Here is a 24,105-nt window from a genome sequence, read left to right on the forward strand (position 1 = left end):
CTGTGAATTAAAATGAGCTGAATGTTCTGGTGCAGCTGAGAACTTGAATCCAGTCTGTCATAATCCAGTAATAAAACCTGCCAGTTTTGCTGCCCCCAGGAATACAACAACACAATCCGAGCCAAGTGGAAGAATTGCCGAAGCAGCGGCTGGAGCACTCTATAACAACTACAGCAGCGCTCTATATCAACTACAGCAGCGTGGGGGTGATTGCTAGGCTTTGAAAATATTTTGTCCTCTTCCATCCCAGCCCCTTTTATCTCCACAGCGGTAGGAAGGCAGCAGGAGTCAGGAGAGGGAGGAGAATGCTGCACGCTGCGCAAAGAAGAGGGAGGAGTAGGAGAGGGGAATGCATAATGCGTGAGTGACAGAGGGTGTGCAGGCGGCTGGCAGAGTCCAAGAAGACACGGATGTTCATGTCCCGGGGTCCAGGTAGGTTTACTGTCTCTCTCTCTGAGGTGGTAGTTGCTTTGGAAGCATCCTATACCAGCTGCAGAGATGCTCCCTGTGCAGCCCCAGGGTTCTGCCAGCAGCACCTGTTGCTGCAGGGACGGGGCTTAACAGTGGCAGGCAGAGCATGTTGCTCAGCCGCGAGGGGCAGCTGGATGGTGAGAGTCTGATAAGGTTTCTGTTGTTCCAGCAGCTCCTCTTTCTGCTCTGCAGAACCGGGCAGGTGGAGACAATAGTCTTTCCAATGGAAAATCCTGTTCTCAGGGGATCCTATCAGGATGCAACTCAGTCTGAAGTGCCATAGCTGACAATTTTTGACTCTCAAAAAAGAGCAGAACATTAATTGACTGTTTAAATTAGGTGAAAATAAATGAAGTAGAGAAGCTGCCTCTGCATTGTATATTGCAAAGGAGAGTGAGTTAAAGAATGAATTTTTTAAAATCATCATCTGCTAAGGAATGAGTTTTAAATGTTAATAATTAAAATATGACATGTAAGTGTTATGTTAGAAATACTGCTTTTGCTTTTTGCTTTTAATATGCTGATTCTGTGTAAGGCATTGCATAATTCACTCTTGCTAGCCCAGATAAAGTTAAGATCGATGTATAAGGAACTGCTTGCCAAACATCAGTCATTGTTTTTTAATAAGTCTATAATTGCTTTTTAGTGCAGATGTGAAATAACATGGAATTTTAAAAAAATAGTAGTCATTATATAGAAGCTGGAGGGCTTTTTTTCTGGTAATACTTTACACACATCTTCTAGAATGAGTCTTTCAGTTAAGTACTAAGCATTTTGGGAATTTGACATGAGAGTAGTTTAATAACTGAAGACAGAATGTGATATATTTAGTTTATCTGTTGCTTAAGCCTAAAACAAGCTTCTCCTACTAAATAGACTTAGTGTTTCCACATGGAAAGACCCAGAAGAACCAGATTCATGAGTCAATAAAATATTTTGTGGCATAATAGGCTTAGAATTTAAATTGCCTAATATTTGATGATGTAAAAGCTTACATATTTCAGGAGTATACAATTTTTAATTTGTTGTTATTACTGGTATTTATGTTGTTACCGATTTATAAAGCATAGTTTTGTGCTTTAGCAACTTTCTACTACCCTTCTGTATTTTAATAGCTTTACATGATGAAATCAATGGTGTTTACTAAATTTACATTTGAGCAAATTAATTAATATTGTTAATGGGAGCACTTGCCTATTAGTTTGTAAGTGTGGTCTGTGTCCTGGTCACATGAAAATTGAAGGGCAAAAATGGTATTTGCTTTTGTGAGGACTAGTGCTGGGCAGTTTATTTGTGCTGTCAGCATTTTTAAGGTTGAAAAATAGTACCGAATGAGTTTCAGGTTGTTGGTGCTAGTGAATGAGATTGACTCTTGCACATTTAAACCTACAGTGCAAATCTTCCCTTAGAAATAGTTGTGAGCTTTATTTGAAAGAAATTTTCAGAATCAGGTCTAAATCATAACCTTTTATTAAAATCTCTACTACACATGGAATTTTGTTATTTAAGCTTGTTGTCGTCCAAGGGTTTTTATTTGCTTTTGGAATTAAAAAAAAAAAATGTTTATGCTTGCACACGTTTTAATTAGCATGTAAATATGACGACTGAAATGTAACTACTGGAAAAGCTACGAATGTATATACCTTTAGTGTATAGCACGAAAAAAGAATGCCACTATAGAGGTCTGCAAGGGTCTCAAACAATTTATAGCACATGTGAGAAAAATATTGATGACTCACAGATCACCTTTGATACTGTTACACATCTCCCATAGTTGATCAGAAATGAGACATGGTAATGATTAGTTGATTATTAATTATCATGTTTTGAAAAGTATGTAACAGTGGTCTGTAAGCTTAATGGAACTTTCATTGTGGAATGTTTCATTGAAAACTTGATGGAAAAGAATGTCCTTGCATCACACTTTGAAGAAGGCAGAATTAAAATTTGGCTCAACTACATGTGAAGTGTATTAGCCTAAGGTGTTTTTGGAAGCATCAAACCAGTAAAAGTGTATGTCTGACTCTTGCTATTGTTTGAGATAGGGTATCTCATGCAATGTAGCTGAATTTTATTTCTGAATAACTCCACTCCCTGATTTTTTTCTTTCTTGGCCAGCCTCTTCCAGAGTGTTCCTCTTATCGAGTCAATTTAATTGCTCGCTAAGAAGTACAAAAAATTTAGGTATGCGAGGCAAAATAAAAAGAATAAGCTGAAATCATTTGCTCATGGGGTATTAGGCCTTGACTTTCTAAAGATACGATCATGTATATAACTATTTTTACATGTGTAAAAGTATGTATTTTACATACTTCTTTTAATGTGTATTAAGATGCTATATAACATCTCAGTCATCAAATTGAATCTTACAGAACCATTTCTGGTAACTGTAGGCATTTGTCATAGTTCCACAAATTCAATAATTATGTCTAATAAGAGCTACGTTACTGTTTACTTGGGAAACAAACGACAGGAGAAAATGTTGGATGTAATTTATCTTACTCCAAATGGATCCACTGTAACTTTTTTTACTCAGAAAAAAATTATTAAATCACAAATGGCTTCGCGAATTTCTGCAAAGTCTCCCTTGCTTACGTTACTTTTTCAGTGAATAATGTCACTGGGAAATATATGAAAATATACATGAAAACTTGTGGCAGTTTGCAGAAAGAATATGCAGACTGTGAGTTCTGAAATATGCTTAAAATATGAAAAAATGTTTAATAGATTGGCTTATGAATATTTAATATAAAACTAGAGTTGTTCAGTTCCTTGTATTGAAGTAATTTATAAGTCCAAACCAAGGCTGCAATTAAGATCAGTTCACCAGTAACTATTGAAACAGGTACATTTGAGAGGCTAAATTTCTCTGGCAAAATGAAACAACAGAGAAGATGCTTTCCATGTTCATCACATCTTTTGTGTTTGTGGATTTTTTTAGCAGGACAGAATTTCCTCTAGAATGTAATAGCAATATATTCTAAAGATTTTTGTTTAGTTATCTAATTTTGTATCTTGTATAGACTTATTAATTAGAAAATATTTATGATTGTCATTCTCTGATGGCAAAAGAAACTTCCTTGGTCACTTATCCTGGACTGGTCCAATATGCTACTGCTCTGAATTGTTTCAAGCTTTGCTTCATTAAGGATTTAACATGGCCTTAATTCAGCCATCTGTTATGGGTTTGACAGGCCAACAGATCTGAGGTATTGGTAAGAGCTTTAGAAATTTCCCACATTTTTAAGGATTAGGAAAAGAGCTACCTTTATGAATACATTTTGAATAATTCTCAGCAAGACAACAGTGCAGAAGTGGGGTAAAAAATGCATGTCATTCTGTGAAGCTCAGAGTCCCCCGTCTGCCTTTAGCTTTGCTGAAAGGCAATTAGCATTTCAACCAGCCAATTTGGTTACATGCGATGAAGTACTTGGGTTTGTAATTTGCTGCTTTTGGCTTGGTGCTGTTGAGAACTAGCTTTGTGTAATCCTCTCAAAGCACCTTTCTTTCCAGCATAGTTATTGTTGCTGGTCTTAAATAACTAATCAACAAAGAGATTTCCTTGTCTTGAGCTGCAGGGTGCCTTAGAAGAATGAAAAGAAATGCCCAGTTAATAAGGGAATGATTATAATTATTAAATAGTGATTATTAAATTGTGTCATAGGTTAAAAGGTTTAGAAAGCCAGGGAAAGCACTGTATATGATAAAGGTAGTGTAAGAAGTCTTTGAACCAAAACAAATTTTGCTTGGGGAGTTCTCTTCACTACATAAATACTTTATCATGTGTTTTATTTAAAAACGGATTGCCCAGATTTAAGAGATTAATTCGCAGTGTAGCTTAGAGTGAGGGCCCCATGCTAATCATCTTCTCAAATTACTCAAATGTATTTTTACTTCTACAGAAAGAAGTCTTTGGGGGAACTTTGTAAAACACAGATCTTTAATTAAGTCAGCATCGTTTGCTGCAATCTAATGAAAAATGAATACATTTAACTATAGAAAAGAACCTTGTTTTTATGTACATCTTAAATTTATGTATTTAATAATATGCTGCTTTGAACTCAAGAAATATCACTGATGCAATTATTCTGATAATTAGGCAGCACATTAAAAATTCTGTTTGACTCACACATGTATATTAACTTGTAAGAATCCACTGTGATTAGCAACAATTCTGTCACTGTACCTGAAACAATGCCATCCTCACCATGTTGCTTCAGTTTACTGTTCTATACCTACAGTTTTAGGGGCTTTTTTGCAATAAAATAATGTGTGAAGCACTGCTGTGAAACAGATTGTTATATTTTTTGTTTTAAGTGTGAAAAAAATAACTACTATACTGCAGAAGCCTGTGAATTCTTGTTCTGATATATACTATTCATTCAAGCCATGGTGCTTCATTCAGAGCAAGTATTAGGTATTTGAAGCTTGTGATAGTTTTGTCCCTGGCTTCCATGTTCTCAACATACATTAAGGAAGAGTGTTCAGCTCCAAAACTGAGAAACAAATGGAAGTTATTGTGAAACTTCAGATCTATACTGAGGTATAATAAATGGATATTTCTCAGTGAAGCATGCAGAACTTCATCAGCTGGATTTCTGGTTCTGTATGTGCTAAGAGCCTGATCCTGTGACAGGCTCAGTCCTGTAGTTACTGCTACAAGTATGAGCTGGGAATGCTAGACATCTTAGTGGCTGGATCATTTGGTTTTCATTGAGTTTGGTTGTTGTTGGGTTTTTTTGTTGTTCTTTTTGGTTGATTGGTTGGTTGATTCTTTTTTAATCCTGTTTTTTGGTGCAGAAAACAGTTTGAGAGAGGGTATAAATACTTATAGTATCTGAAGCCCTACTTGGTGCAATTTACCTATGTGAAAAGCTGGCCTTGGTTCTGGAATACACTGTAGAATAATTTCTGTTAGTGAAAAGTGTCTGCTTTTTTCATTAGGGCTATTTAAGTGGAAAATGATTTGCAGTGTGGAGCTGAAAACAATGTTTATCTTTTACTTATACTGTATGCTAAGTAGAACTATTCCAAAATAATATCTTGATTTTTGCACTATATAGTCAGACATGGATATGGATAGATTCTTGTCAATTGCATGAGATAAATTAGAAATTCTGCAGGTGAAATCAGTGTTCTTTAACACTGGGCAAACTCAGATTCTTACTGTTAGCAGATTTCAGCCAAAGTTTGTTTACATCAGACTCTGATCTCTGTTCTAAATTTAAAGTAACCTTAATAGCTCCAAGTCATATCACTGGAGGTACTCTGGGTAAAAATAATCTGGATCTTACACTTAGTCAAAATTATTTTCTGGTTCTCTGAGCTGGAAATTGTTACTGCAAATGTTTGTAGAAGAGTTGTGTTCTCTCTGCTTGCTGCTAGCAAACAGAAGTAGTGGATTCAATGCTGCTTGAGAGTTTTGCCCTTATTCCCAGCTCAGAATTAGAGCAGGTGGTTACTTCAGAAAGCCTTTAGCATTACCTGGTGTAAGAGATACAATTTAGTTCTCCAGTGATGATTACATGCTTTAGAACTTAAAATAAGGGTATAGTTTAGATCCACTCAAATTTTTCCAAGAAAGTGAAAAGTTGCCAGAAAGCTTTCAAGGGGTACTCTAGACTTAGCAAACTTTTTACCTGAGTGACCTCTAATAACAGGATGAAATGATTTGCATTTCTTATGAGGCCTTGGTCTTGGCCTCAGCTTGCAGATTTACTGCTTCATGTTTTGGTTCCTAATTGTGATAATAGATGTACCTTTCTGAGTAGTAAATATAAATACAGTAGCAGGCAGATTAAGCATCTTTTATTCTTTAGTCTAAGATATCTTTGTTGAAGGGTGCATACCTTTTTCAGGAGGGGATAGTTGAATGAGTAAGAATATAATGTAGAATATTCAGATTACAGCAAATTCACCATGCTCAGTGATACATATGGTAATAGATAACAAGATTTTTTAAAAAATACTGCAACTGTTAAAAAGCAAGAGGTCAGGGGAATAATTGACTGATGTCAGTGTCATTAATGTCAAATGCTGATAAATCTTTTAAGCACCTGAGATGGTGCTAGAGTCCTGTTCTATCAAGACAACAGTAGTGATTAGGGAAGTAGGCAACTGAGACCAAAAACTTCAGGACAGTGAAGGCTGATAAAGGGATTTTCAGCATCTAGTAATCTGCATTTGTGCTTTGGTTAGCACTTTCCAATGTTAGTAATAAGAAAGGGAATCTTGTGCAAGTACCTGGCATTCCTTTGAAGTAAAGAGAAAGTGAGGAAAACCTAGAGAAGAATAGAAAGCAAAGGCATCCAGTGACAATGGATAACACCCATGGAAATTGATGAGACAGACTCTGCAACTATAGCATGGTCCAAGGGCACATACAAAGCAGTACTTGTGACTTAGTATAATTTTCATGGTTTTAATTTTTATGGTTTATTCACCTAGAAGCAGGTTGAAGGCAAAAAAGGGATGTAGGTGGATATTATTTTGAAACAGTACCGTTGGAACACTCTCTTTTCCAGTCTTTACTAGAATGAGACACTTACTTATTCAGCATCTAAACAAGAGCCCGAACTGAAAAAGGAACAACAACTGAAAAACTGACAGAGCAGGCTTGGGTAACGCCCACTACACATATACTGGGGTTTTGCAAACACGGCTGTTGTGTCCTCCTTTGCGAATGTGTGAACCGTGGGAACTTTGAGGCAAGGAAAAGCTCATAATTTCTCTCTTAATTTAGGATCTTGACAATACAGAAAGGAGAAATTTAGTAAACCAAAGTTTATATAATCCCTGCTGCTTTCCTAGGTTATTCTCCAATACTGTTGTAAATGTCAATGGTTCTGAGAATGTCTAAAATAAAAATGCTGAAAATATGCAGGGTTTTAATAAGTTTCTATGACAGGTGCAGCAATGGCAATGACCTTATGAAACTCCTTGCTCTATGCTCTTCCTGTGTACTACAGAGAATCTCCTCTACATATGAAAGAGCACATGTATCTCTCTCCCATTGTATTTAGCTGAAGATGCTGCTGGGTGCTGACATCTCTGCTGTGAATAGACTTCTCTCTGGCAACCATTGATAGCTATAGGGCTGTACTCAATGCAAAGTACCAGGAATGCCAGATTTTTAATGTTCTGCTTGGCTGGGTATTTGTAATCACTGGGAGTAGTTAGAGGACAGGCAGTGAAAAGTGCACTGGGCTTTACACTTACTCTGTTCCTCTGTGTCTGTGGGCTCTAGGCATACACAGCGAATTGTTTGATGAGAGGCAGTGGTAATCCAGTTGTAGTTGCTGGGTAGGAGAGGTGCTGTTCTAGCAAACCGGCTCATTGCTTCTCCTGTAAACAGCAGTGACAAATCTGAGGTAGAGGATACTTAATCCCTTGTTCCATCTGCTTCTTTGTTAGTGAACTTCCCTTTATTTTACCATTTTATATTTCCAGTCTGGCATTTTATACTCCTTTAAATTCAGATTTTTAATCTGGAGCAGCCCTTTCATTTCCCTTCTTGATCTCTCCGTATTCCACTAGTCTATAGGTTCCCCCATCCTTCAATGAAAACAACCCAGAGGTCTTTTCATTCTTAAGTATTTTGATTTACTAAGCACAGAAGCCAGTGTAAAGATCTGCAGAAAAGACCACTCATTTCTTTATAAACTTTAAAAACCTCATCTGAAATTTGGTTTAGACACTAATTTGGAAAAGTAAGCTAATCCTGGTGATTCAGCAGTTACAAGAAACACCAGTTTCATAAGCCTACCTTGGCTCCAGCTGGCCAACAGATTGAAATGGTATTCCTCATATAAGATGCGACAGTATTGTGGAAATTGCTGTGTGGACTCAGTATATGCTTTCTTGGGTGCTATGCTAGGATTCTGTAATTTAGTGGAAAACAAAAATATGCTTCAGAAAGTGCCATAAAACACAGACTAAAAGAAAAAGTTAGGGATCATGACTCAGAATTCTGAGTTAGATTTTTTAAACTTTTTTTTTTTAATTATATGGTTGAAGAATGGGAGCATTAAAATGTCTAGTTTCTTATTTGGGAGATACTTTCTTTTGGTTTTGATGCCAGAAACTTTTATTATAAACCTCTTAAAAGCATTATCTAAGCCTCAGTATGTAGCATTGTTTTAAACTACCACTACAACTACTACTACAAATCATAATTTGAAATGACTCAAGTCAGAACATGGTAACAGAATAGTTATTCCATTGACTTGTACATACTTTGAAGATGTATGATATTCTGTTCCTTGTTGTTATAAAAGCGTTTCAATGATTTTGGTTCATTAATCTACTTTAACGAGATAATCTTGGTATCCTGGATAGAGAGAATTGAACTCAATAATGTTTAGCTGAAGCGAAGTACTTGATCACCAAATACATAGTTTACCAAAATTTAGCAGTGAACAAGGACTAGAGTTTCAGCTTAATTTAAAAAAAATTTCAGTTAAAGTCACCAGTGGTATAATGGGGTGATGGAGGTGGGGAAGAGTCCTCTTGGAATCCCTGATCTTGAAAAGACTTTTGCTGAACTTCAATACAGTCAATTGTGTTACCATATAAATTTATGTAGGAATTTAGTGTGCAAAGTGAGTTCATATTTAATAAAGTAAAATACTGAAAATATCTTTTCAGCATTCTCTAAGTCTTGATTTAGGTTTTTTTTGTTATATTACATCAATTTTAAAAAAATAATCATGATTTTCAAAGCTGAGTTTTTATAACCAGAGTAAAAACTACTACTGGCAGGCTGTGCAAAGTAAATCTTAGTACAAATAACATAACAAGGAGGAATACACACCAGCTAAATAATTGATGGTATGATTGTGCAACTTCTCTTGTTCCGCAGGAGTAATCCTATAGTTTTAGAATGCTCTCTAGTAGAAGTAATAGAATTCAAGTAATTCTAAACTTTGTAATCTTGCCTTCAAGGATCATGTTTTCAGTATTACTTACTAGAAGCATGTACCGTGGGAAGATATTTGTGAAGTCTATGACAAGGTAACAGCTGAAGCTAAAAGGTCAACAAATTCCTCAGTTTAGTATGTATGATGCCTGCATCTGCAGACAGTGTAATTGTCCCAGAGTTTACAAAGGTTAGACGACTGTTCTCTTTCCAGCTTGAATGTTTATGTTTTTTCTTTTTTTATCAGAGCAGTTCTACATAAAACCAGAAAAAAATTACCTTGCAAATAATACTTTTGGAAATGCTGATAATTTTAAATCATAAATCCCAGGGGATTAATGTATACATTTTTTTCTTTATGTCCCACTGTAAGCTTTTTCTGCATTAGAATTACTAAGTAGATAGATATGTGGCAATCAGGCATTGTTCCTGTCAGTCTGTTACACACTGAATTCTCAGTAAGAACCATGGATATCTTAAAGGACTGTATTCATGGTAATTAAAGTTTATAGCAGTGTGAAGCTATGCAGCAAAATTATTTTACTGTGTGACATTTTTTCCAGAAATGATAGAACACTGTTCAAGTAGGTGATAAAATGGATAGTTGTTTTCATAGACAAATGGTTTTTCCTGATATTTTGCCCTTACTTTGATTGCTTGCCTGTTCTGTCTGTGAAGTTCAGGAGTTCTAGGTGAATTTATTATTACAAGTAGTTAAAATCAGCTAACTTTGTCAACCCACCAGTTCATTGCTTGTAGGAATTCTGAAAGACGTTGGTAGTTTTCTTGACTGTATTTCCAGCTTTAGTTAATACACCATGTATGTGGATAGTTTTTGTTAACTTACCTGAAAGCAGTTTATTTCAAGTCTTCACAACCTAAAATTTATCTTTGCACAGACAGAATTTGTTGTAAAATGAATCAAAGTCTTGAAGTCTTTCTGCAACTGTGTTGATTTTAGTGGTCTGAAGGCTATGTTATTCTCTGTTCAGTGCATGATTAAAGCTACTTGACTTCAAACATAAAACATTCAAACTGTGCTGGACCTCAAGTGTATTCTGATTTAAATTTGACACGCAACTTACAAAAATATATTTCAATGTACTCATGATGTTTGCTGATTCAGCGATGATTTATGACTAAATATTCATAACTGTCACTTATAAATAATGAGAACAAGTGCTTTGCAAATATGTCTCATCTTAAATGTTATTGATACGCAAATTTTAATCTAACATGTGTACACATTTTATACAACTGCCATTGACCAGATTTGTCTGGTAATCATAGCCCTTGGAAGTATAATTTTAAGCAAAGTGATATTTTATTTATATTTATAATTACACAGATATTGTTTGTATATTTTGTATAGAAATTTTAAAAAGTAATATTATAAAATAGTGACCACAGATTAAAAGAAGTTGATGAAGGAACTAATTCATGTTCCAAACTGTAAGCGTTTTGGTGTTTAGAGCACAACTTTGTTCTCTTGGTTTGTTTCAAAACTGCTTAGATCCTTATAACAGATCCAGCATCCACGTTCTCAGTTCTGGTCAGCGCTGTACAACAGAAGCCTCTACAGAACAATGCAAGACCCTCTTAAAAGTGTGTCTTTCACTGATGACTTCACTGGGACTTCAAATTTCATTTTACATCATATAACTAGACTCTGGTGTAAGAGAAATGAACGACGTTTGTTTTAAGTTGTCATATCCTAACAGAAAAGAAAACTAGACATTGTGCAGAAACAAATGAAAATAGAGGTCTGGCTGCACAAAAGTTGCAATAGCACTAAAATGTTCCACAGTGCTTCTCTGTGACAGGAAAACAGGAAAGGATCATGAGATAAAAGAAGTGTGAAAAGACTCTCAGGTATATGTGTAAGAACTTTTCATTGTCCAAAAGATGGTCTGTGAGGTGATGGCAAATTTCCAACCCTCCACCCTTCCTGTCAATTCATGTGTGTTTCTAAAGACAATTTAGAGAGCAAAGAAAGTGGAAATAGAACTGTCAACCTTTAAGTTAGTTATTTGTTGATTGAAAATGAAAACAGTTGTGGTAAGGTCATTGTTTTTTTCTTAAAAGAAGTTAATTATTCCTCCACTTGAAAGAAGTTGATAAATACTGCCTAGAAAATCACTAGATGAAAATTGTAAAAATAGAATTAGATACAGATGATAATGACATTATCTGACTTTGTTATAGTGAAGACCTGTGTGTGTTTTAATCTAATTTCTGAAACTCACAAGATAATCACAGAATTGTAAGAGTTGAGGGGGATCAACTGGATTGGTAAGGTCAACCATGAATGTTTTAAGTACTTCAGTCACAATTTTTTTTTTTTTTAATAGGGATGCCCTCTGCTTCTTTATTAGTTTATTTGCTTTTAGCGTTACTCATCCATTTCACAGCTGGAGAAACAGAAGTGAAGTTCAGTGGACAAACAGAATTTGTAGTCAATGAAACAAGTACAACTGTTATACGTGTTGTAATCGAGAGGACAGGGAAGCCTGCTAACATCACAGCAATTGTGTCGGTAAGAAACTATGGCAGTTATATTCTCAGTGACTATTGATATCTTTCTGAAGAACTTTTTGGGAAGTGTGGACTCAGATGAAAAATGTGATGAAAAACTCAGATGTGAAAAGTAATTGCCAGTATGGCTAATGATAAGTGAAAGCCACAAAAGTACCTTCCATACTTTATTTCCTCTTCATGAACTTCTAATTTCACTGTTCTCAAATGAAGAATAGCCTTTTTCACAATGGTTCATTCAAACCTTTAGTGCCTATAAGGATGATTCGGGTGTGGCAGCCATACTGGTTCAGTTGCTTCTCTACATTTAGTCACAACATCCAACTATAAACTTAATCTAGACCCTTTGCTGTTTTGATGTGACTGCCTTTGTAATCTCTCCTCTAACTACCTCATGTACAGTATTATCAGGGCAATTTTCTTCTGTTGATTGAGATGAATGGAGGACATAGAATACTTAATCTTGCCAATTTTGGCAGTCAAATTTTTAATCTAAGTTGCATACTTAGGCTCCTTCCAGTGCCAAGAGTGAGACTGGAAGGCAGAGGGCAGTTAAATCCTAAGGTAAGTTTAATTAATGTAGAGTATTATGAAGGTGTACAGATCTGTACTTCCTGTACAGGAATAGCTTTTCCATTAAAAACCATGTTCATATGATGCATTATTGCAAAAGATACCCAGTTGCAAGGAAAGAGTTCATAAATTGTTCTGAATAAAGTGTTGTTTTATTGCTACCCCTCCACCCTGTTTATTCAGCATGAATACAAGGGGTTATTATCTGTATACTTTCTATCCAGAAATTGAACTATATGACAACAGGGGAAATTGTGGGAGGAATTATGTGCAAAAAAGAGTGTATGAAATCTGTTCAAATGAGTCCAGAAGATATTGGAGGAAGAAGAAAGTGACATTGGATCACATACTTATTGCAGATTGATGGAGAAAACACAGGAGACTTTTTTGACACATACGCAGCTGCATTTATACCCGATACAGAAACAAACCGAACAGTGTATATATCTGTCTGTGATGATGATCTTCCAGAGGCTGATGAGACATTCACATTTCACTTGACACTACCAGTGAGTCTCAGTTCTTCAATTTATCTGTTCCCCAGAAAACAGTGAGTAAACTGACATAAATGAATGGCATTTAGATTATATAGATTTCAATGTAGTCCTACTGCTTGTGAGCATTAACAGGTAAGAACTAAAATCTGGAATCCAACCAGGACGGTGCTTACTGCCCCTTAGGTTTGCCATTCCTGTGATTGTCTCTGTGTGATATTGCTGTGCTGTATAGACAGAGCCTGACACTTGAGGAGCACTGCATTCAGCTGTGGACATTTGAAGGTGCACAAGAGTGCAGAAGAGTTAGATTCCTGTTTTACTGCATAGACTGTGCTTGGAGGAGAGGGTGGAAGTAGCAGAAGAAAGAGGATGGCTTTCAGTCCTCCAGAAGCAGAGATTCGATAAGGCTTACCTAAAACCAACCAAACAATTTTATAAATACTTATCAATGTATTTCTTCGTATTGTTCTGTCTCACAGGATTTATGCTACAAGAAATGGGTTCATATTGACATTTTTTTAGCTAACAGATCATAATTAAGTAAGATATCAGTTCAGTAAAGATAAATTCTGTATTTCATTGCCAATTATTACACATCTCAGGCTGTTTGCAGTGAATATAAAAATGCATATTTTCCCTTCCTTCTTTGATTTGTAAATGTAGCTCAATTTTACAATGGTGTAAAGACTTGCATCTTGTAGCTGATATCCCAGGATATCCTTTAGATGGTATCCCAGTATAATAGCTTCAAAGTTTCAGTTTTATACAAACGTTAGGGAAAAAAGAACAACTTTGGAATTCCTGGCAGTGCTAGGAATACCTAGTTTCCTATTGCTGTGGTGTCTTTAATAGTTGTCAAACTATCTTTAATCATTTGCAAAGTTTGTTTCAAGCCATTTATTGTTGACTGTATAGAGTGCATTTCCTCAGTAAGTAGGAATTATTTTGGTACATTGTATTGCTTTAAATAATTTTCATTGTAATATGTATAATAAAAGATGTACATTTTTATAGACTAATATTTACACTTAAAAGTCAAATAAAAATATTTATTTTTCCCCATATTTATTATGTTATTTTGTTTTTAATTTTAGAAACCATCTGCAAGGATAAAGCTTGGCTCACCCAAATCTGTCACTGTAACAATCTTATCAAATGACAATGCCTTTGGAATAATTTCTTTTAACATGGTATGGCTTTTTATATGGTATATGTAAAAATCTTAGAAAACATAAAGGTGAAACTGTCAAATATGCTGGTTAGTTATTCACCTGAATCCCTTGAAAACTGATTATGTGTTTCATCTCTGAAAACAGCTCTAGAGATAATTCATATGTATGTATGTGATTAATACATATATACAGCTTTAATATTTCTATATGCTTTTTGGTGCTGAGATGTTGCCTGAGATCCTCACACTTGGATGAATATCTATGTTGCTTATCTAAATATAAAACTGTTAAGAATTGTTCAGTCCCAGTGCCCCTCATCTATAAGTCAAGATCTAAATACAGTGTAGAAGAAGTATGATTTTACCAGCATTATGGCAATATAATTTGTAGAAGACTTCCCTGAAAAAAATCTTAATATGAGAAATTTTTAGCTCCACAGTACTAAGCCATGCTGCTCCCTGATTTGCTATAATTCTTTTAAATTTTTCAGCTACAACAGTTCAAGACAGAGTCCATTATCTGGTTATCTAATAAATGAATTTTTAATGGAGAAAACCTATTTTTAACAGGATTAGGAGCTCTTATAAATACTAGTGCTCATATACACTAGTGTATATTAACTATGTTAATTTACTAAGAAAACCCAAACAGAAAAACCCACTTCTACATGCATAAGATGATAATTTTTTTATCTGAAATCTTTCAAGCTTTGTATTAGCTGAACTAATTGGTTGCTAGGAAGTGTATGCCAACAGTGAACTGGTTTGCAGATTGGATTAACTTGTCTGTGGGAGTTTGGTATTTCTATGGTAACAGTTTCTTCCTTCTGCTGTGATATTTGATCTGTGACTGATGGCCTGTCCCTTTTCTTCCTCATTAGTCTGCCTTAATCACAGTGAATGAGCCCAAGGGCAGAAATGAATTTGTGCCTCTCACTCTAATTAGGGAGAGAGGAACCTACGGGACAGTCATTGTAACTTTTGAGGTAAGTTCATCAAAAAGGATTCATACCTTTGTTGAATGAAACTGTGAGGCCGTAATTTATCAAAGTGTTTATTAAAGTGAAAGATGGATGAAATACCCGTGCCTACAATTGTTAATTCTGTTTCATAAAATGGATACTACCTTTCAAATGGAAAATACTGCAGTTATCTGACTACTTAATTTGAGGAAAATTAGGATATATTAGAGAAAATTGGAGTATTCTCTGTCATTTAGGAAGGTATCTGAGGCAGCATTAGTTAGTATTGTTAAAAAACAATGAGTATTAAGTATGTAAGAAATTTCTTGTTTATTTCTTCAAAATTTATCTGTATTTTCAAATAAATGCCTGAGTCTTTAATGCTCAGATTAAGTTCAAATATGTAAGTTCAAAAAAGAGTTCAATATTTAGTGAAATTCCGTGTCTCTAAGACTGCAGTTTGAATTCCCAGAAATTTCTACCTTTCCAAATAATTACTTGAATATTTAGGCCATGATTACTTCATTTGAATGGGTTATAGTTATTGCCTTTATTGTGGGAGGGGTTGGTTTTTTGGGAGTGGGGTGGGGATTTTTTTTTATCTAGCTCTGATTCTATTACATTTTTTAAAATGAAAGTTAATTTTTTCATACGGAAATTTCTGTATAGGTTGTCTGGTCTTATACTTCATCAAAGGTTTAATGTAATCAAAAGATTTGAACGCGATGTTATTGCATATTAAATACAATATGTATAGATAATGTACAGAATGAGATTCTCTCTATAATTTATTGCAGTTCTGCTTGTTTTAACATTCAGTAAATTTTGCTATCTGCACAATTAATCAAGTTCATCTCAGAATGCAGTTTATATACATATGTTGAAAATAATTTACAAGATGTACTATTGCTTTTTAGGTTTCAGTATTAATTGTAATTTTCTTAGTCACAAGTCAAGATAGAAAGGTCACAAAACCAGTAACTGCTATTATTCTGCCTTGGAACTGATTAGGAAATGTTAGTGATTTAAATGAAAAGTTAATTACTATCCTTTCTGTTATTTAAAAGAGTCAGTTGATGCATCAAAAGGTACCAAAGAGTCCTCATAAGCCTGTATGGAAGTAATTGTCTTCCTCTTTTTTTACCAATACTTAATTTCTTCAGAGTGGTTACTCTGAGTTACTCCATCTGCCAAAAAGAGCAGATTTTCACAACTGAATGTGTGTGCCTGTGATCAGGAGATGATTGAATAAATAGTCATTTGTTATGCGTGTCACACACTGTATATTGACTATTGTGCCACATTTTTATGCATGTTTTATGTATTTTTGATCATAAAAATCAACTATTTGCAGATAGAAGATGGACCAAACTCAGCTGAAGAAGACTTAGGTCCAGCCAGAGGGAACATTACGTTTGTGCCTGGGAGATCAGTGTTGATTTATAATTTAACAGTGCTTGATGATCAGGTAAGAACAAGCTGACTTTGGTTTTGGTTTGGATATATGGAAAGTTAACGGCTGTTCAGGAGACACTTTGGATTAAATTACAAAAATTTAAACAGACTTTAAACAGCGATAGAAGTGCTTCTGCTTCATAAAGTTGTTAAGTTTTGTCTCAATGGGCTATTATTTAGTCATTTTATTTTTTTAGTGCTGCCTCTGTGGTTACCATCAGTGAATATTTTTAGTTTCTGAACATACCCTGACTGCTCTGATTAGACCTGTTAGGGGCTACACACTCAATCTATAAATAATGAGGAAAGCATTTTACTTTTTATTCAGATGGAATACTCAGGTCCTTGCATGGCCAAGGATGGCGTTCTTGGACTAGATGCAGGTTTATGTATTAGACTGACCTTTCTATATTTAACTTTTCTGTGTTTCTTTTAAATGTTCTCTGTTTTTCCCTAATTATCTGCCTTGCGAATTCAGACTAGATTTGCAGAATGAACTCAGGTTATCCTTTTTGTCTTTATCAATTGTTTAGGCAAAAGGAACCTAATCATAACATTGCTTACATGATGCATTTTGATTATGTCCTCAGTGATACCTATGTAGCTCGTCTGCCTTTGGTCAACAGTGGATAAAAATGCAGTTTATTCTTTGTTAACTTGATTGCTCTCGCTTCTGTGAAGAGCAGACATGTTATGTTTGCCGCTAAAGAAAGAATAAAACACACAAAATTTGGAGGGAAAGGATAGATTAAAAAAATTGTGCGTTTTTTATCTAGATGTGTTTCAAGGCAGAAACATACTTCAAAAAATACCAAAAGCAGATAACATTCCTAAAAGAAAAGGGAGTCTTGTGGAGAACATGAACACTAAGTGATAATTAAAAATTTTCAGGTTTTAGATTGGTCTTTGAGAAGAATCTGTGTATATGTTGTGAACCTTTCTTGCTATTTCAAGTAAACTAAACATAGTCTTCTAGTTTTTCATTTGTGTTTTTTCATTTTCTTACAGTTTTCTGGTTTTTTTTTTAATTTATAATGAGTTTGAGAAGGAAATAGAGGCACCAAAATAAGTGAACATGATACAGAACAACTTAATAAGGAAATTCACTAGAAAAATTGTGTAGGAAAAAAGTGCCTGTCACAAAAGAGAGCGACTTTAAAGCAATTTTTTACATACTTCTGTTTATAAAAACCAGTTTCCCATGTCTATACCGATACTAATATTAAGAGACTGTGCCAGACTGCTATGTAGAAACTTCTCTTTCAGACTGGATGTAGTATTTCTGTAACTTATACGCAGAAAAAATTTTTATTTTTCCTCCAAGAAGTAGTCTTAACATTCTTTTCCTCAAAGTTTGATCTGTACAGCTGTGGCTGGTCCACTCACTGAAAGTCTTCCACAGATACACAGGAAAGGTTAATTCTGTGTAAAAATCCTTTATTGATGATGATGATGGAATGCACAAGAATTCAGTGTTACTCTCAGAGCTTAATTTGAGCTGTTAGGATCAAAGTTAAGAAAAACAATGAAACAGCTATTGTTCTGAATTATGTAGCCCTTTTCCTACAGAAAGTAGGGGACTGCAGATCTGATCTCTACAGTACTACATTTATTATTGTATTTATTTCCTTCTTAGTGAGGGATAATGGAAACTTTGTTAACAGAAAATTAAAGAGGCAAGAAAGCACTGAAAATCTTTTATGTTTTTTTCTTTGAAGTCTGACTGGATTTTTAATGGTCGGTCATGACACCATTAAAAACTCTAGCATGTCCCACTTATAAGAGATGCTAAGATGTAAACTACAACTAAAGTTATGGATACATTTTGACTCTCTTAAGTGTATATTTTTGTGGTGCCAGATGGCATATTAATTAGTGAACTAAATGAAACACAAATTAGCATTTATTCTAATGAGGTAAACCGAGCATGTGGTATCTCAGTATAGGATGGAGGTGGCTGAGAGCATCCAGATCTCACATTGACAACAAAATCCTGCATCGGTTGACAGCATTATGGAAGTTTCAATGCCACAAGCCAAACAAGGATATCGTGCCCACTTTCCTAGTCCTAGAAAAGGATCTGAGGGTGACCAATAAACAAATGAGTGTTAAAGAGAAAGAAATATTGGACAGCAGGATTTTCAGAACTTTTTTTGCTCAGTAAACAGAAGTGCATGAAAAGGGTTGGTCAACTTTATAGCAGACCATTAGCAAAAAACCTGTAATTTTGTCCTAGAATTCATCTCAGAAGCAAATGCTAACGGTTTCCAGTAGTCCACAGTAAGGATGAGATGCAAAGATCATAAATAATTTTTTAAAATTTACTTTTTACCTATATGTATTAATAAAATAATCATATTTTTTCAGCTTCATAGGTTTAGCAAATCAGGATTTGGTAGCTAAAATATAGAATCATAGAATCATATAATATGTCAAGTTGGAAGGGACCCATCTGAATATTGAGTCCAACTCCGGCGTTTGCATAGAACACCCCAAGAATCACACCATGTGCCTCCATATATATATTTATATAGTAATATAAAGCAAAAATATCATTCTTAATTCTGTGATTTGTGGTTTTTTGAGCCATTCTTTATTATCTGCTGCATCAGATACAAAAGTTGTTTTGTAGAAATGCCAAAATCTAAATCATTGCTAAGCACAAAAAAATACTTTTCTCAGATCTGTGATGGAAATTTTCTCTGTGATTGTAGGTTTGTCTGAACATAGGATGTGTTCCTTTTCCAGTTGTGTAGAGACGGATGGGCCAAGGTAGCTCCTGTCCATAAGTTTTTCATGTATTCTCTCAGGCACATATAGAGGTAGATCAATATCAACATCCAAAAAAAATTATGTAAATCTAATTTTGTTTCCAAATAGAGGTGGCTTCCAAAAGTGGCAATTGGTCTCCAGATACTCTCAAGCTGTAAAGATCCAGATTTTTCTGATTCTTCACTAATTTTTGTCTTTTTGTTTGACTTTCCCCCCCTTTTCATATTGTCAGAGCTCAGAAGTGTGTTTTATGAAAATAGAGACGTTCAATTTTGAGAAGGGATTTTTAGCAAAAATTAAAAGCAGGACTTCTCTCCTGCTTGTTTTAATATGAAATGAGCTTTCTCAAGTTTGTATCATTTTTCTGCAAAATACAGAAATTGTATTTCTCAGTATGAATGTTCTGCATATATTTGAAATGTGACTTAAACCCAGTTGCTAATATTATTTTTCCAGATACCTGAAAATGATGAAATCTTTGTTGTTCGTCTGAAGACTGTGGAGGGAGGGGCTGAAATCAACAACACAAAAAATTCTGTTTGGATTAATATTAAGAAAAATGACAGTCCCGTGCGTTTTGTTCAGAGTGCTTATATGGTGCCTGAGGAAGATGATGTGGTAACAGTCCAAGTGGTTCGTGGTAAGGATGTCAGTGGTAAATTAATTGGACCTGATGAAGATGAAGTCTCTGTCAGTTACGCCATTTTAACTGGGGATTCAACAGCACATGCACAGCTTAACGTAGACTTCCTAGATCTACAGCCAAATACAACTCTTGTTTTCCCACCTCTAGTTCATGAAATGTATTTGAAATTTAAAATCCTTGATGATGCCATACCAGAAATTGCCGAAACCTTTCAGGTTATGCTTCTTGAGGACACTTTGCAGGGAGATGCTGTTTTGATTTATCCGTCTGTTGTTCATGTCACTATCCAACCGAATGATAAACCCTACGGAGTGCTGTCAATCAACAGTGTTCTGCTAGCTCACCCTGTTACCATTGATGAAGACCAAATTTCAAGGTACTAAAATCTAGTATCTAGTCAGTTTAAGAGATTTGTTTGGCATTGTTAAGCATCCTTAGGATATCATTAAAAGTAATTATAAAATCACTGTAAAAATATAATGTAGAAATTACTCAGTGTGTTGTTATCAACTTTATCTACAAAGAGTTCAAGGAAATGGGAATGTCTAATTATGCAGGAAGTATTTTAATATTTATAAACTGTATGTAAATAAATCATAACTATTCAATCACTTCATATGAATAGTGAAAAAGCCTTAATCTAAAGGCTGGATCAGTTGTGATGCTACTACACACCAGTTTAGTGGGAAATAGATTTCTGTCTTCTTCCTTGGTAAACCTTTGTATTTACTATCTATAAAACCAGTCTCTGGTTAAAGAAATTGGGTGTAGTTCATGAGTGTCTCCCTTGATGCTTACTTTAAATTAAAAAGTAATTTAAATATGTGTAATTTTACAGAGAGATTAAAATCAAAGTCCTGTACAAATTTTATAGGCAGGAATGATACACAATATTGACAATCACAATAAAAATGTCCACTGCTAGTTACTGGTAGTAGTTCATCCCCAAAGAAACTGATAATGCCTCCAACTATCATACTATGAACAATTTTGGAAGAATATTTTATGTTATGTAGAGCCCAGCACTTGAGTATTCATCTTTCCTTCTTATACACAGTAAAGAAATAAATCTTACTTTCTAAATTTTTGTAAGTGAAGATTCTCAGACTTTTTGTTGTAGTCATATGCTCATCAGATGCAGGCAACCTGACATTTCCAATATCATAAATATCAATAACTGAATATATTTTCAGTTATATATATAATCTTTATCTTAAATAAAGATTCAAAATCTTTATTTAAATGTTCATGCTTAACAATTGTTCATGATGTAGCAAGGTAATAGACAAAAAGTTTTCTGAAATTTCACTTTCATTTCTCAAGGCAAATGTAAGATGTGTCCAGTCTCCACTTCTCAGTATCTTTCTTGCTGTAAACAAAATGGGTTCTAACAAATATCTTTAGTGACATTACAAAGAGCTTGTGAATAAGCACTGAGTCTTACATGTGTGTTATGATTTCACAAACTGTAAGCCCTGAGTCAAATGTCTGTTGAAACCATTTAGATCAGTGTAAATATTTTAGGGAATCAATAACCAGGAAGCCAGTGTTAAGTATGATTTTATGCAGTGGGTCTTTCATTCAAAACCACAGGTTTGAAGGGATCACAATCGTAAGAAATGGTGGAACACATGGAAATGTTTCTGTTTCCTGGGTTATAATCCGAAATAGCAGTGATCCCTCACCTGTGACTGCAGACCTTCTTCCAGAGGCTGGGGAAATAAGTTTTGATCAAGGACAGATGCTGGTGACACTTTTTCTGGACATTATTAATGATGATATACCAGAAGAGGCAGAGCCCTACCTACTGAAACTCTTACCTCATACAATACAGGGAGGTGCAGAAGTCAGTGAGCCATCTGAGGTAAGTTTACTTTTAAAATTCTTTTGGAGAAGGTAATAATGGATAACAAAGACTTTAACAGTTTTAATAACATTGGTTGATTGGCTGAACTGGTGAAAGGATTTAGTCTTGAATAGAAATCAAACAAATTAATCCTTAATATGATCTTATTGTATATCTAAGTATTTGACTTACATAATGCCAGACCTTTTTACTGTGGTAGCATTCAGTTTAGATTATTCCCAGCATGCACAGCATTGCATAAATGCTGTCTCAAGTGACTGCTTCTGAGATAACACGGGAAGGTTATTTTCACTTGCTCATTTGTTGTCTTAATGATTACTGAAATGTTGTACAGAGTAAGAAGTTAAAGGGAAGGGGTTGGTGATTAAGACTGTAACCTCTGAACTGTTAAATAAAGGGTGGCTAGCATTGCGAACAGTTCTGTGACTTGAGTCCCTGCTTTGTCTTTTTAAAAAAAATATTTGGAATGAGCTTGGTGAATAAAATGAATTTTTTGATAATCTGAAATATTTTTAAATTACTCACTTTGTCTACTGAACCAAAAAATCAGTTTTTCAGAGCTCATTCTGGCACATGGATGATACATAGTGGGAAAGTTGCCACTGTCATTGCTGTGTACAAAGAATGCTTTGGGACTGTCAATCTGATTTCTCTTCTGAGTACAAGTTCACTAAGGAAAAAAGTGTGTGGTGACAGTCAGGACATGCTTTCATGAATGCGTGAAACTATGATATAGAGTAATGCAGCATAGAGTAAGTGATACCATTTTCTGCTTTGCAGCTTCTATTTTACATTCAGGACAGTGATGATGTTTATGGCCTAATAAAATTCTATCCTTTGGAGAATCAGAAGATTGAAAGTAATCCAATGGGACGGTTTCTATCCTTGAGTTTTGCAAGGGAAGGAGGAACATTTGGAGATGTGCAGTTGGTTTATACTGCACTGTATATTCCAGCTGGAGCTCTGGATCCTGAGAGAGCGAAAGGTGGCATTCTAAATATTTCTAAAAGAAGCATTCTCATCTTTCCAGAAGGAAAAACACAAAATACTATAAATATACCAATAAGAAATGATGCATTTCTTCAGAACGGAGCTCATTTCCTCATACAGGTATCTCAGTTGTGTTTGGGGATTTTTTTTAGCCTGTGTAGTATAAAGGATATAATTAGTAGTGGCTGCTTCCCTTTAAATTTGATTAAAATGGTCCTGCCTGTTGGAAAACAAAAAAAGGAAATACAAAAGTGGTTAACTCTGTAGCCAAGAAAACTTTCTTCTTTAGAGACAGCTTCCATAAATCTACCATAAAGAGCTTTATTCTTAATCGTTATTTACTAATTACACCATTTAAAAAATATAGACTGCTGTAATAGGATTCAGGTATTAGTCATGAAATTTAACAAAATTTTGCAGAGGTTAGTTACGTTTTCAGGTATGTTATTTTGTCAACCCCTTCACTTTCGTAACCAAATTAAAGCTCCTGAGTTAGAGAATCATGACAAATTTTAGGAAACAGAAACAAGTAAATAAAAACTCAAAATAGTCAAACATGTATTTAATTTATATGCAAATTGGATCAGAAAATTTGAAAATTATTTTTTGCAGTTCCCTCTGTATGTGCCCTTCTGATTTTTTCTTTTTTTTTTTTTTTTTTTTTCTGTCTGAATTTGTAAGAAGGGAACTTCTATCATTGCTCATAAGATTGGCTGGAAAAATTCACTAAAACTATGCCTTTGAAAGAAAACTGATTTTCTGCAAAAATACTTAAAGAAATAATTTCCATTTTCTAATTAATTTTTTCATTTTTCATTGGAGAAAGCCAAATTTTCTTGCTTGATAGCAAGTTACTGTTCAGATATACTTCTGTGAGAGATCCTGGGCATTGTAATCAGTAATTGTTATACTATTTTCTCATCTGCAGTTAATACTACATCATTATCTCTACTTCCTCTGATTAACTATTGCCACTCTGGTCGTCTGGGATCATAAACCCAGGGAGCGATCTTGATACACAGACAAAGGGATGACTTGGTGCATCCAGAGCCCAAATCTCAGAGTAATTTCTTAGTTCTTTTTGATCCTTTCATTTTAAGTCATGTGTCTTTAAAATTTTCAAGTAGAGATGTTGATGTTAAATCATAAATGTAAAATTTGTAGGTTTTGTCTTTAATTCATAGTCTACCAAAGATGTTTTAATTACTTCTGGAATCTTGAAAATATTTCTTCCCTCCACCTCTTCACC

The 24,105-nt window shown here is 34.7% G+C and overlaps 1 protein-coding gene across 1 annotated transcript in view; it reads left to right on the forward strand.

Annotated features, from left to right (window-relative positions):
* The window catches only part of ADGRV1 (adhesion G protein-coupled receptor V1), a 266,178-nt gene that overhangs the window by 11,636 nt on the left and 230,437 nt on the right, over positions 1-24,105 (forward strand). Inside the window, exons 5-13 of the mRNA XM_032674825.1 lie at positions 251-432; positions 11,740-11,924; positions 12,856-13,005; positions 14,088-14,183; positions 15,046-15,150; positions 16,481-16,594; positions 19,810-20,375; positions 21,593-21,863; positions 22,647-22,976. Of these exons, the coding sequence (XP_032530716.1) occupies positions 411-432; positions 11,740-11,924; positions 12,856-13,005; positions 14,088-14,183; positions 15,046-15,150; positions 16,481-16,594; positions 19,810-20,375; positions 21,593-21,863; positions 22,647-22,976 (1,839 nt within the window). The 5' untranslated portion in view covers positions 251-410. The remainder of the gene's footprint in view (positions 1-250; positions 433-11,739; positions 11,925-12,855; positions 13,006-14,087; positions 14,184-15,045; positions 15,151-16,480; positions 16,595-19,809; positions 20,376-21,592; positions 21,864-22,646; positions 22,977-24,105) is intronic.

This window comes from Chiroxiphia lanceolata, chromosome Z (genome assembly GCF_009829145.1).
Source record: "Chiroxiphia lanceolata isolate bChiLan1 chromosome Z, bChiLan1.pri, whole genome shotgun sequence".
Classification (NCBI taxonomy): Eukaryota; Metazoa; Chordata; class Aves; order Passeriformes; family Pipridae; genus Chiroxiphia; species Chiroxiphia lanceolata.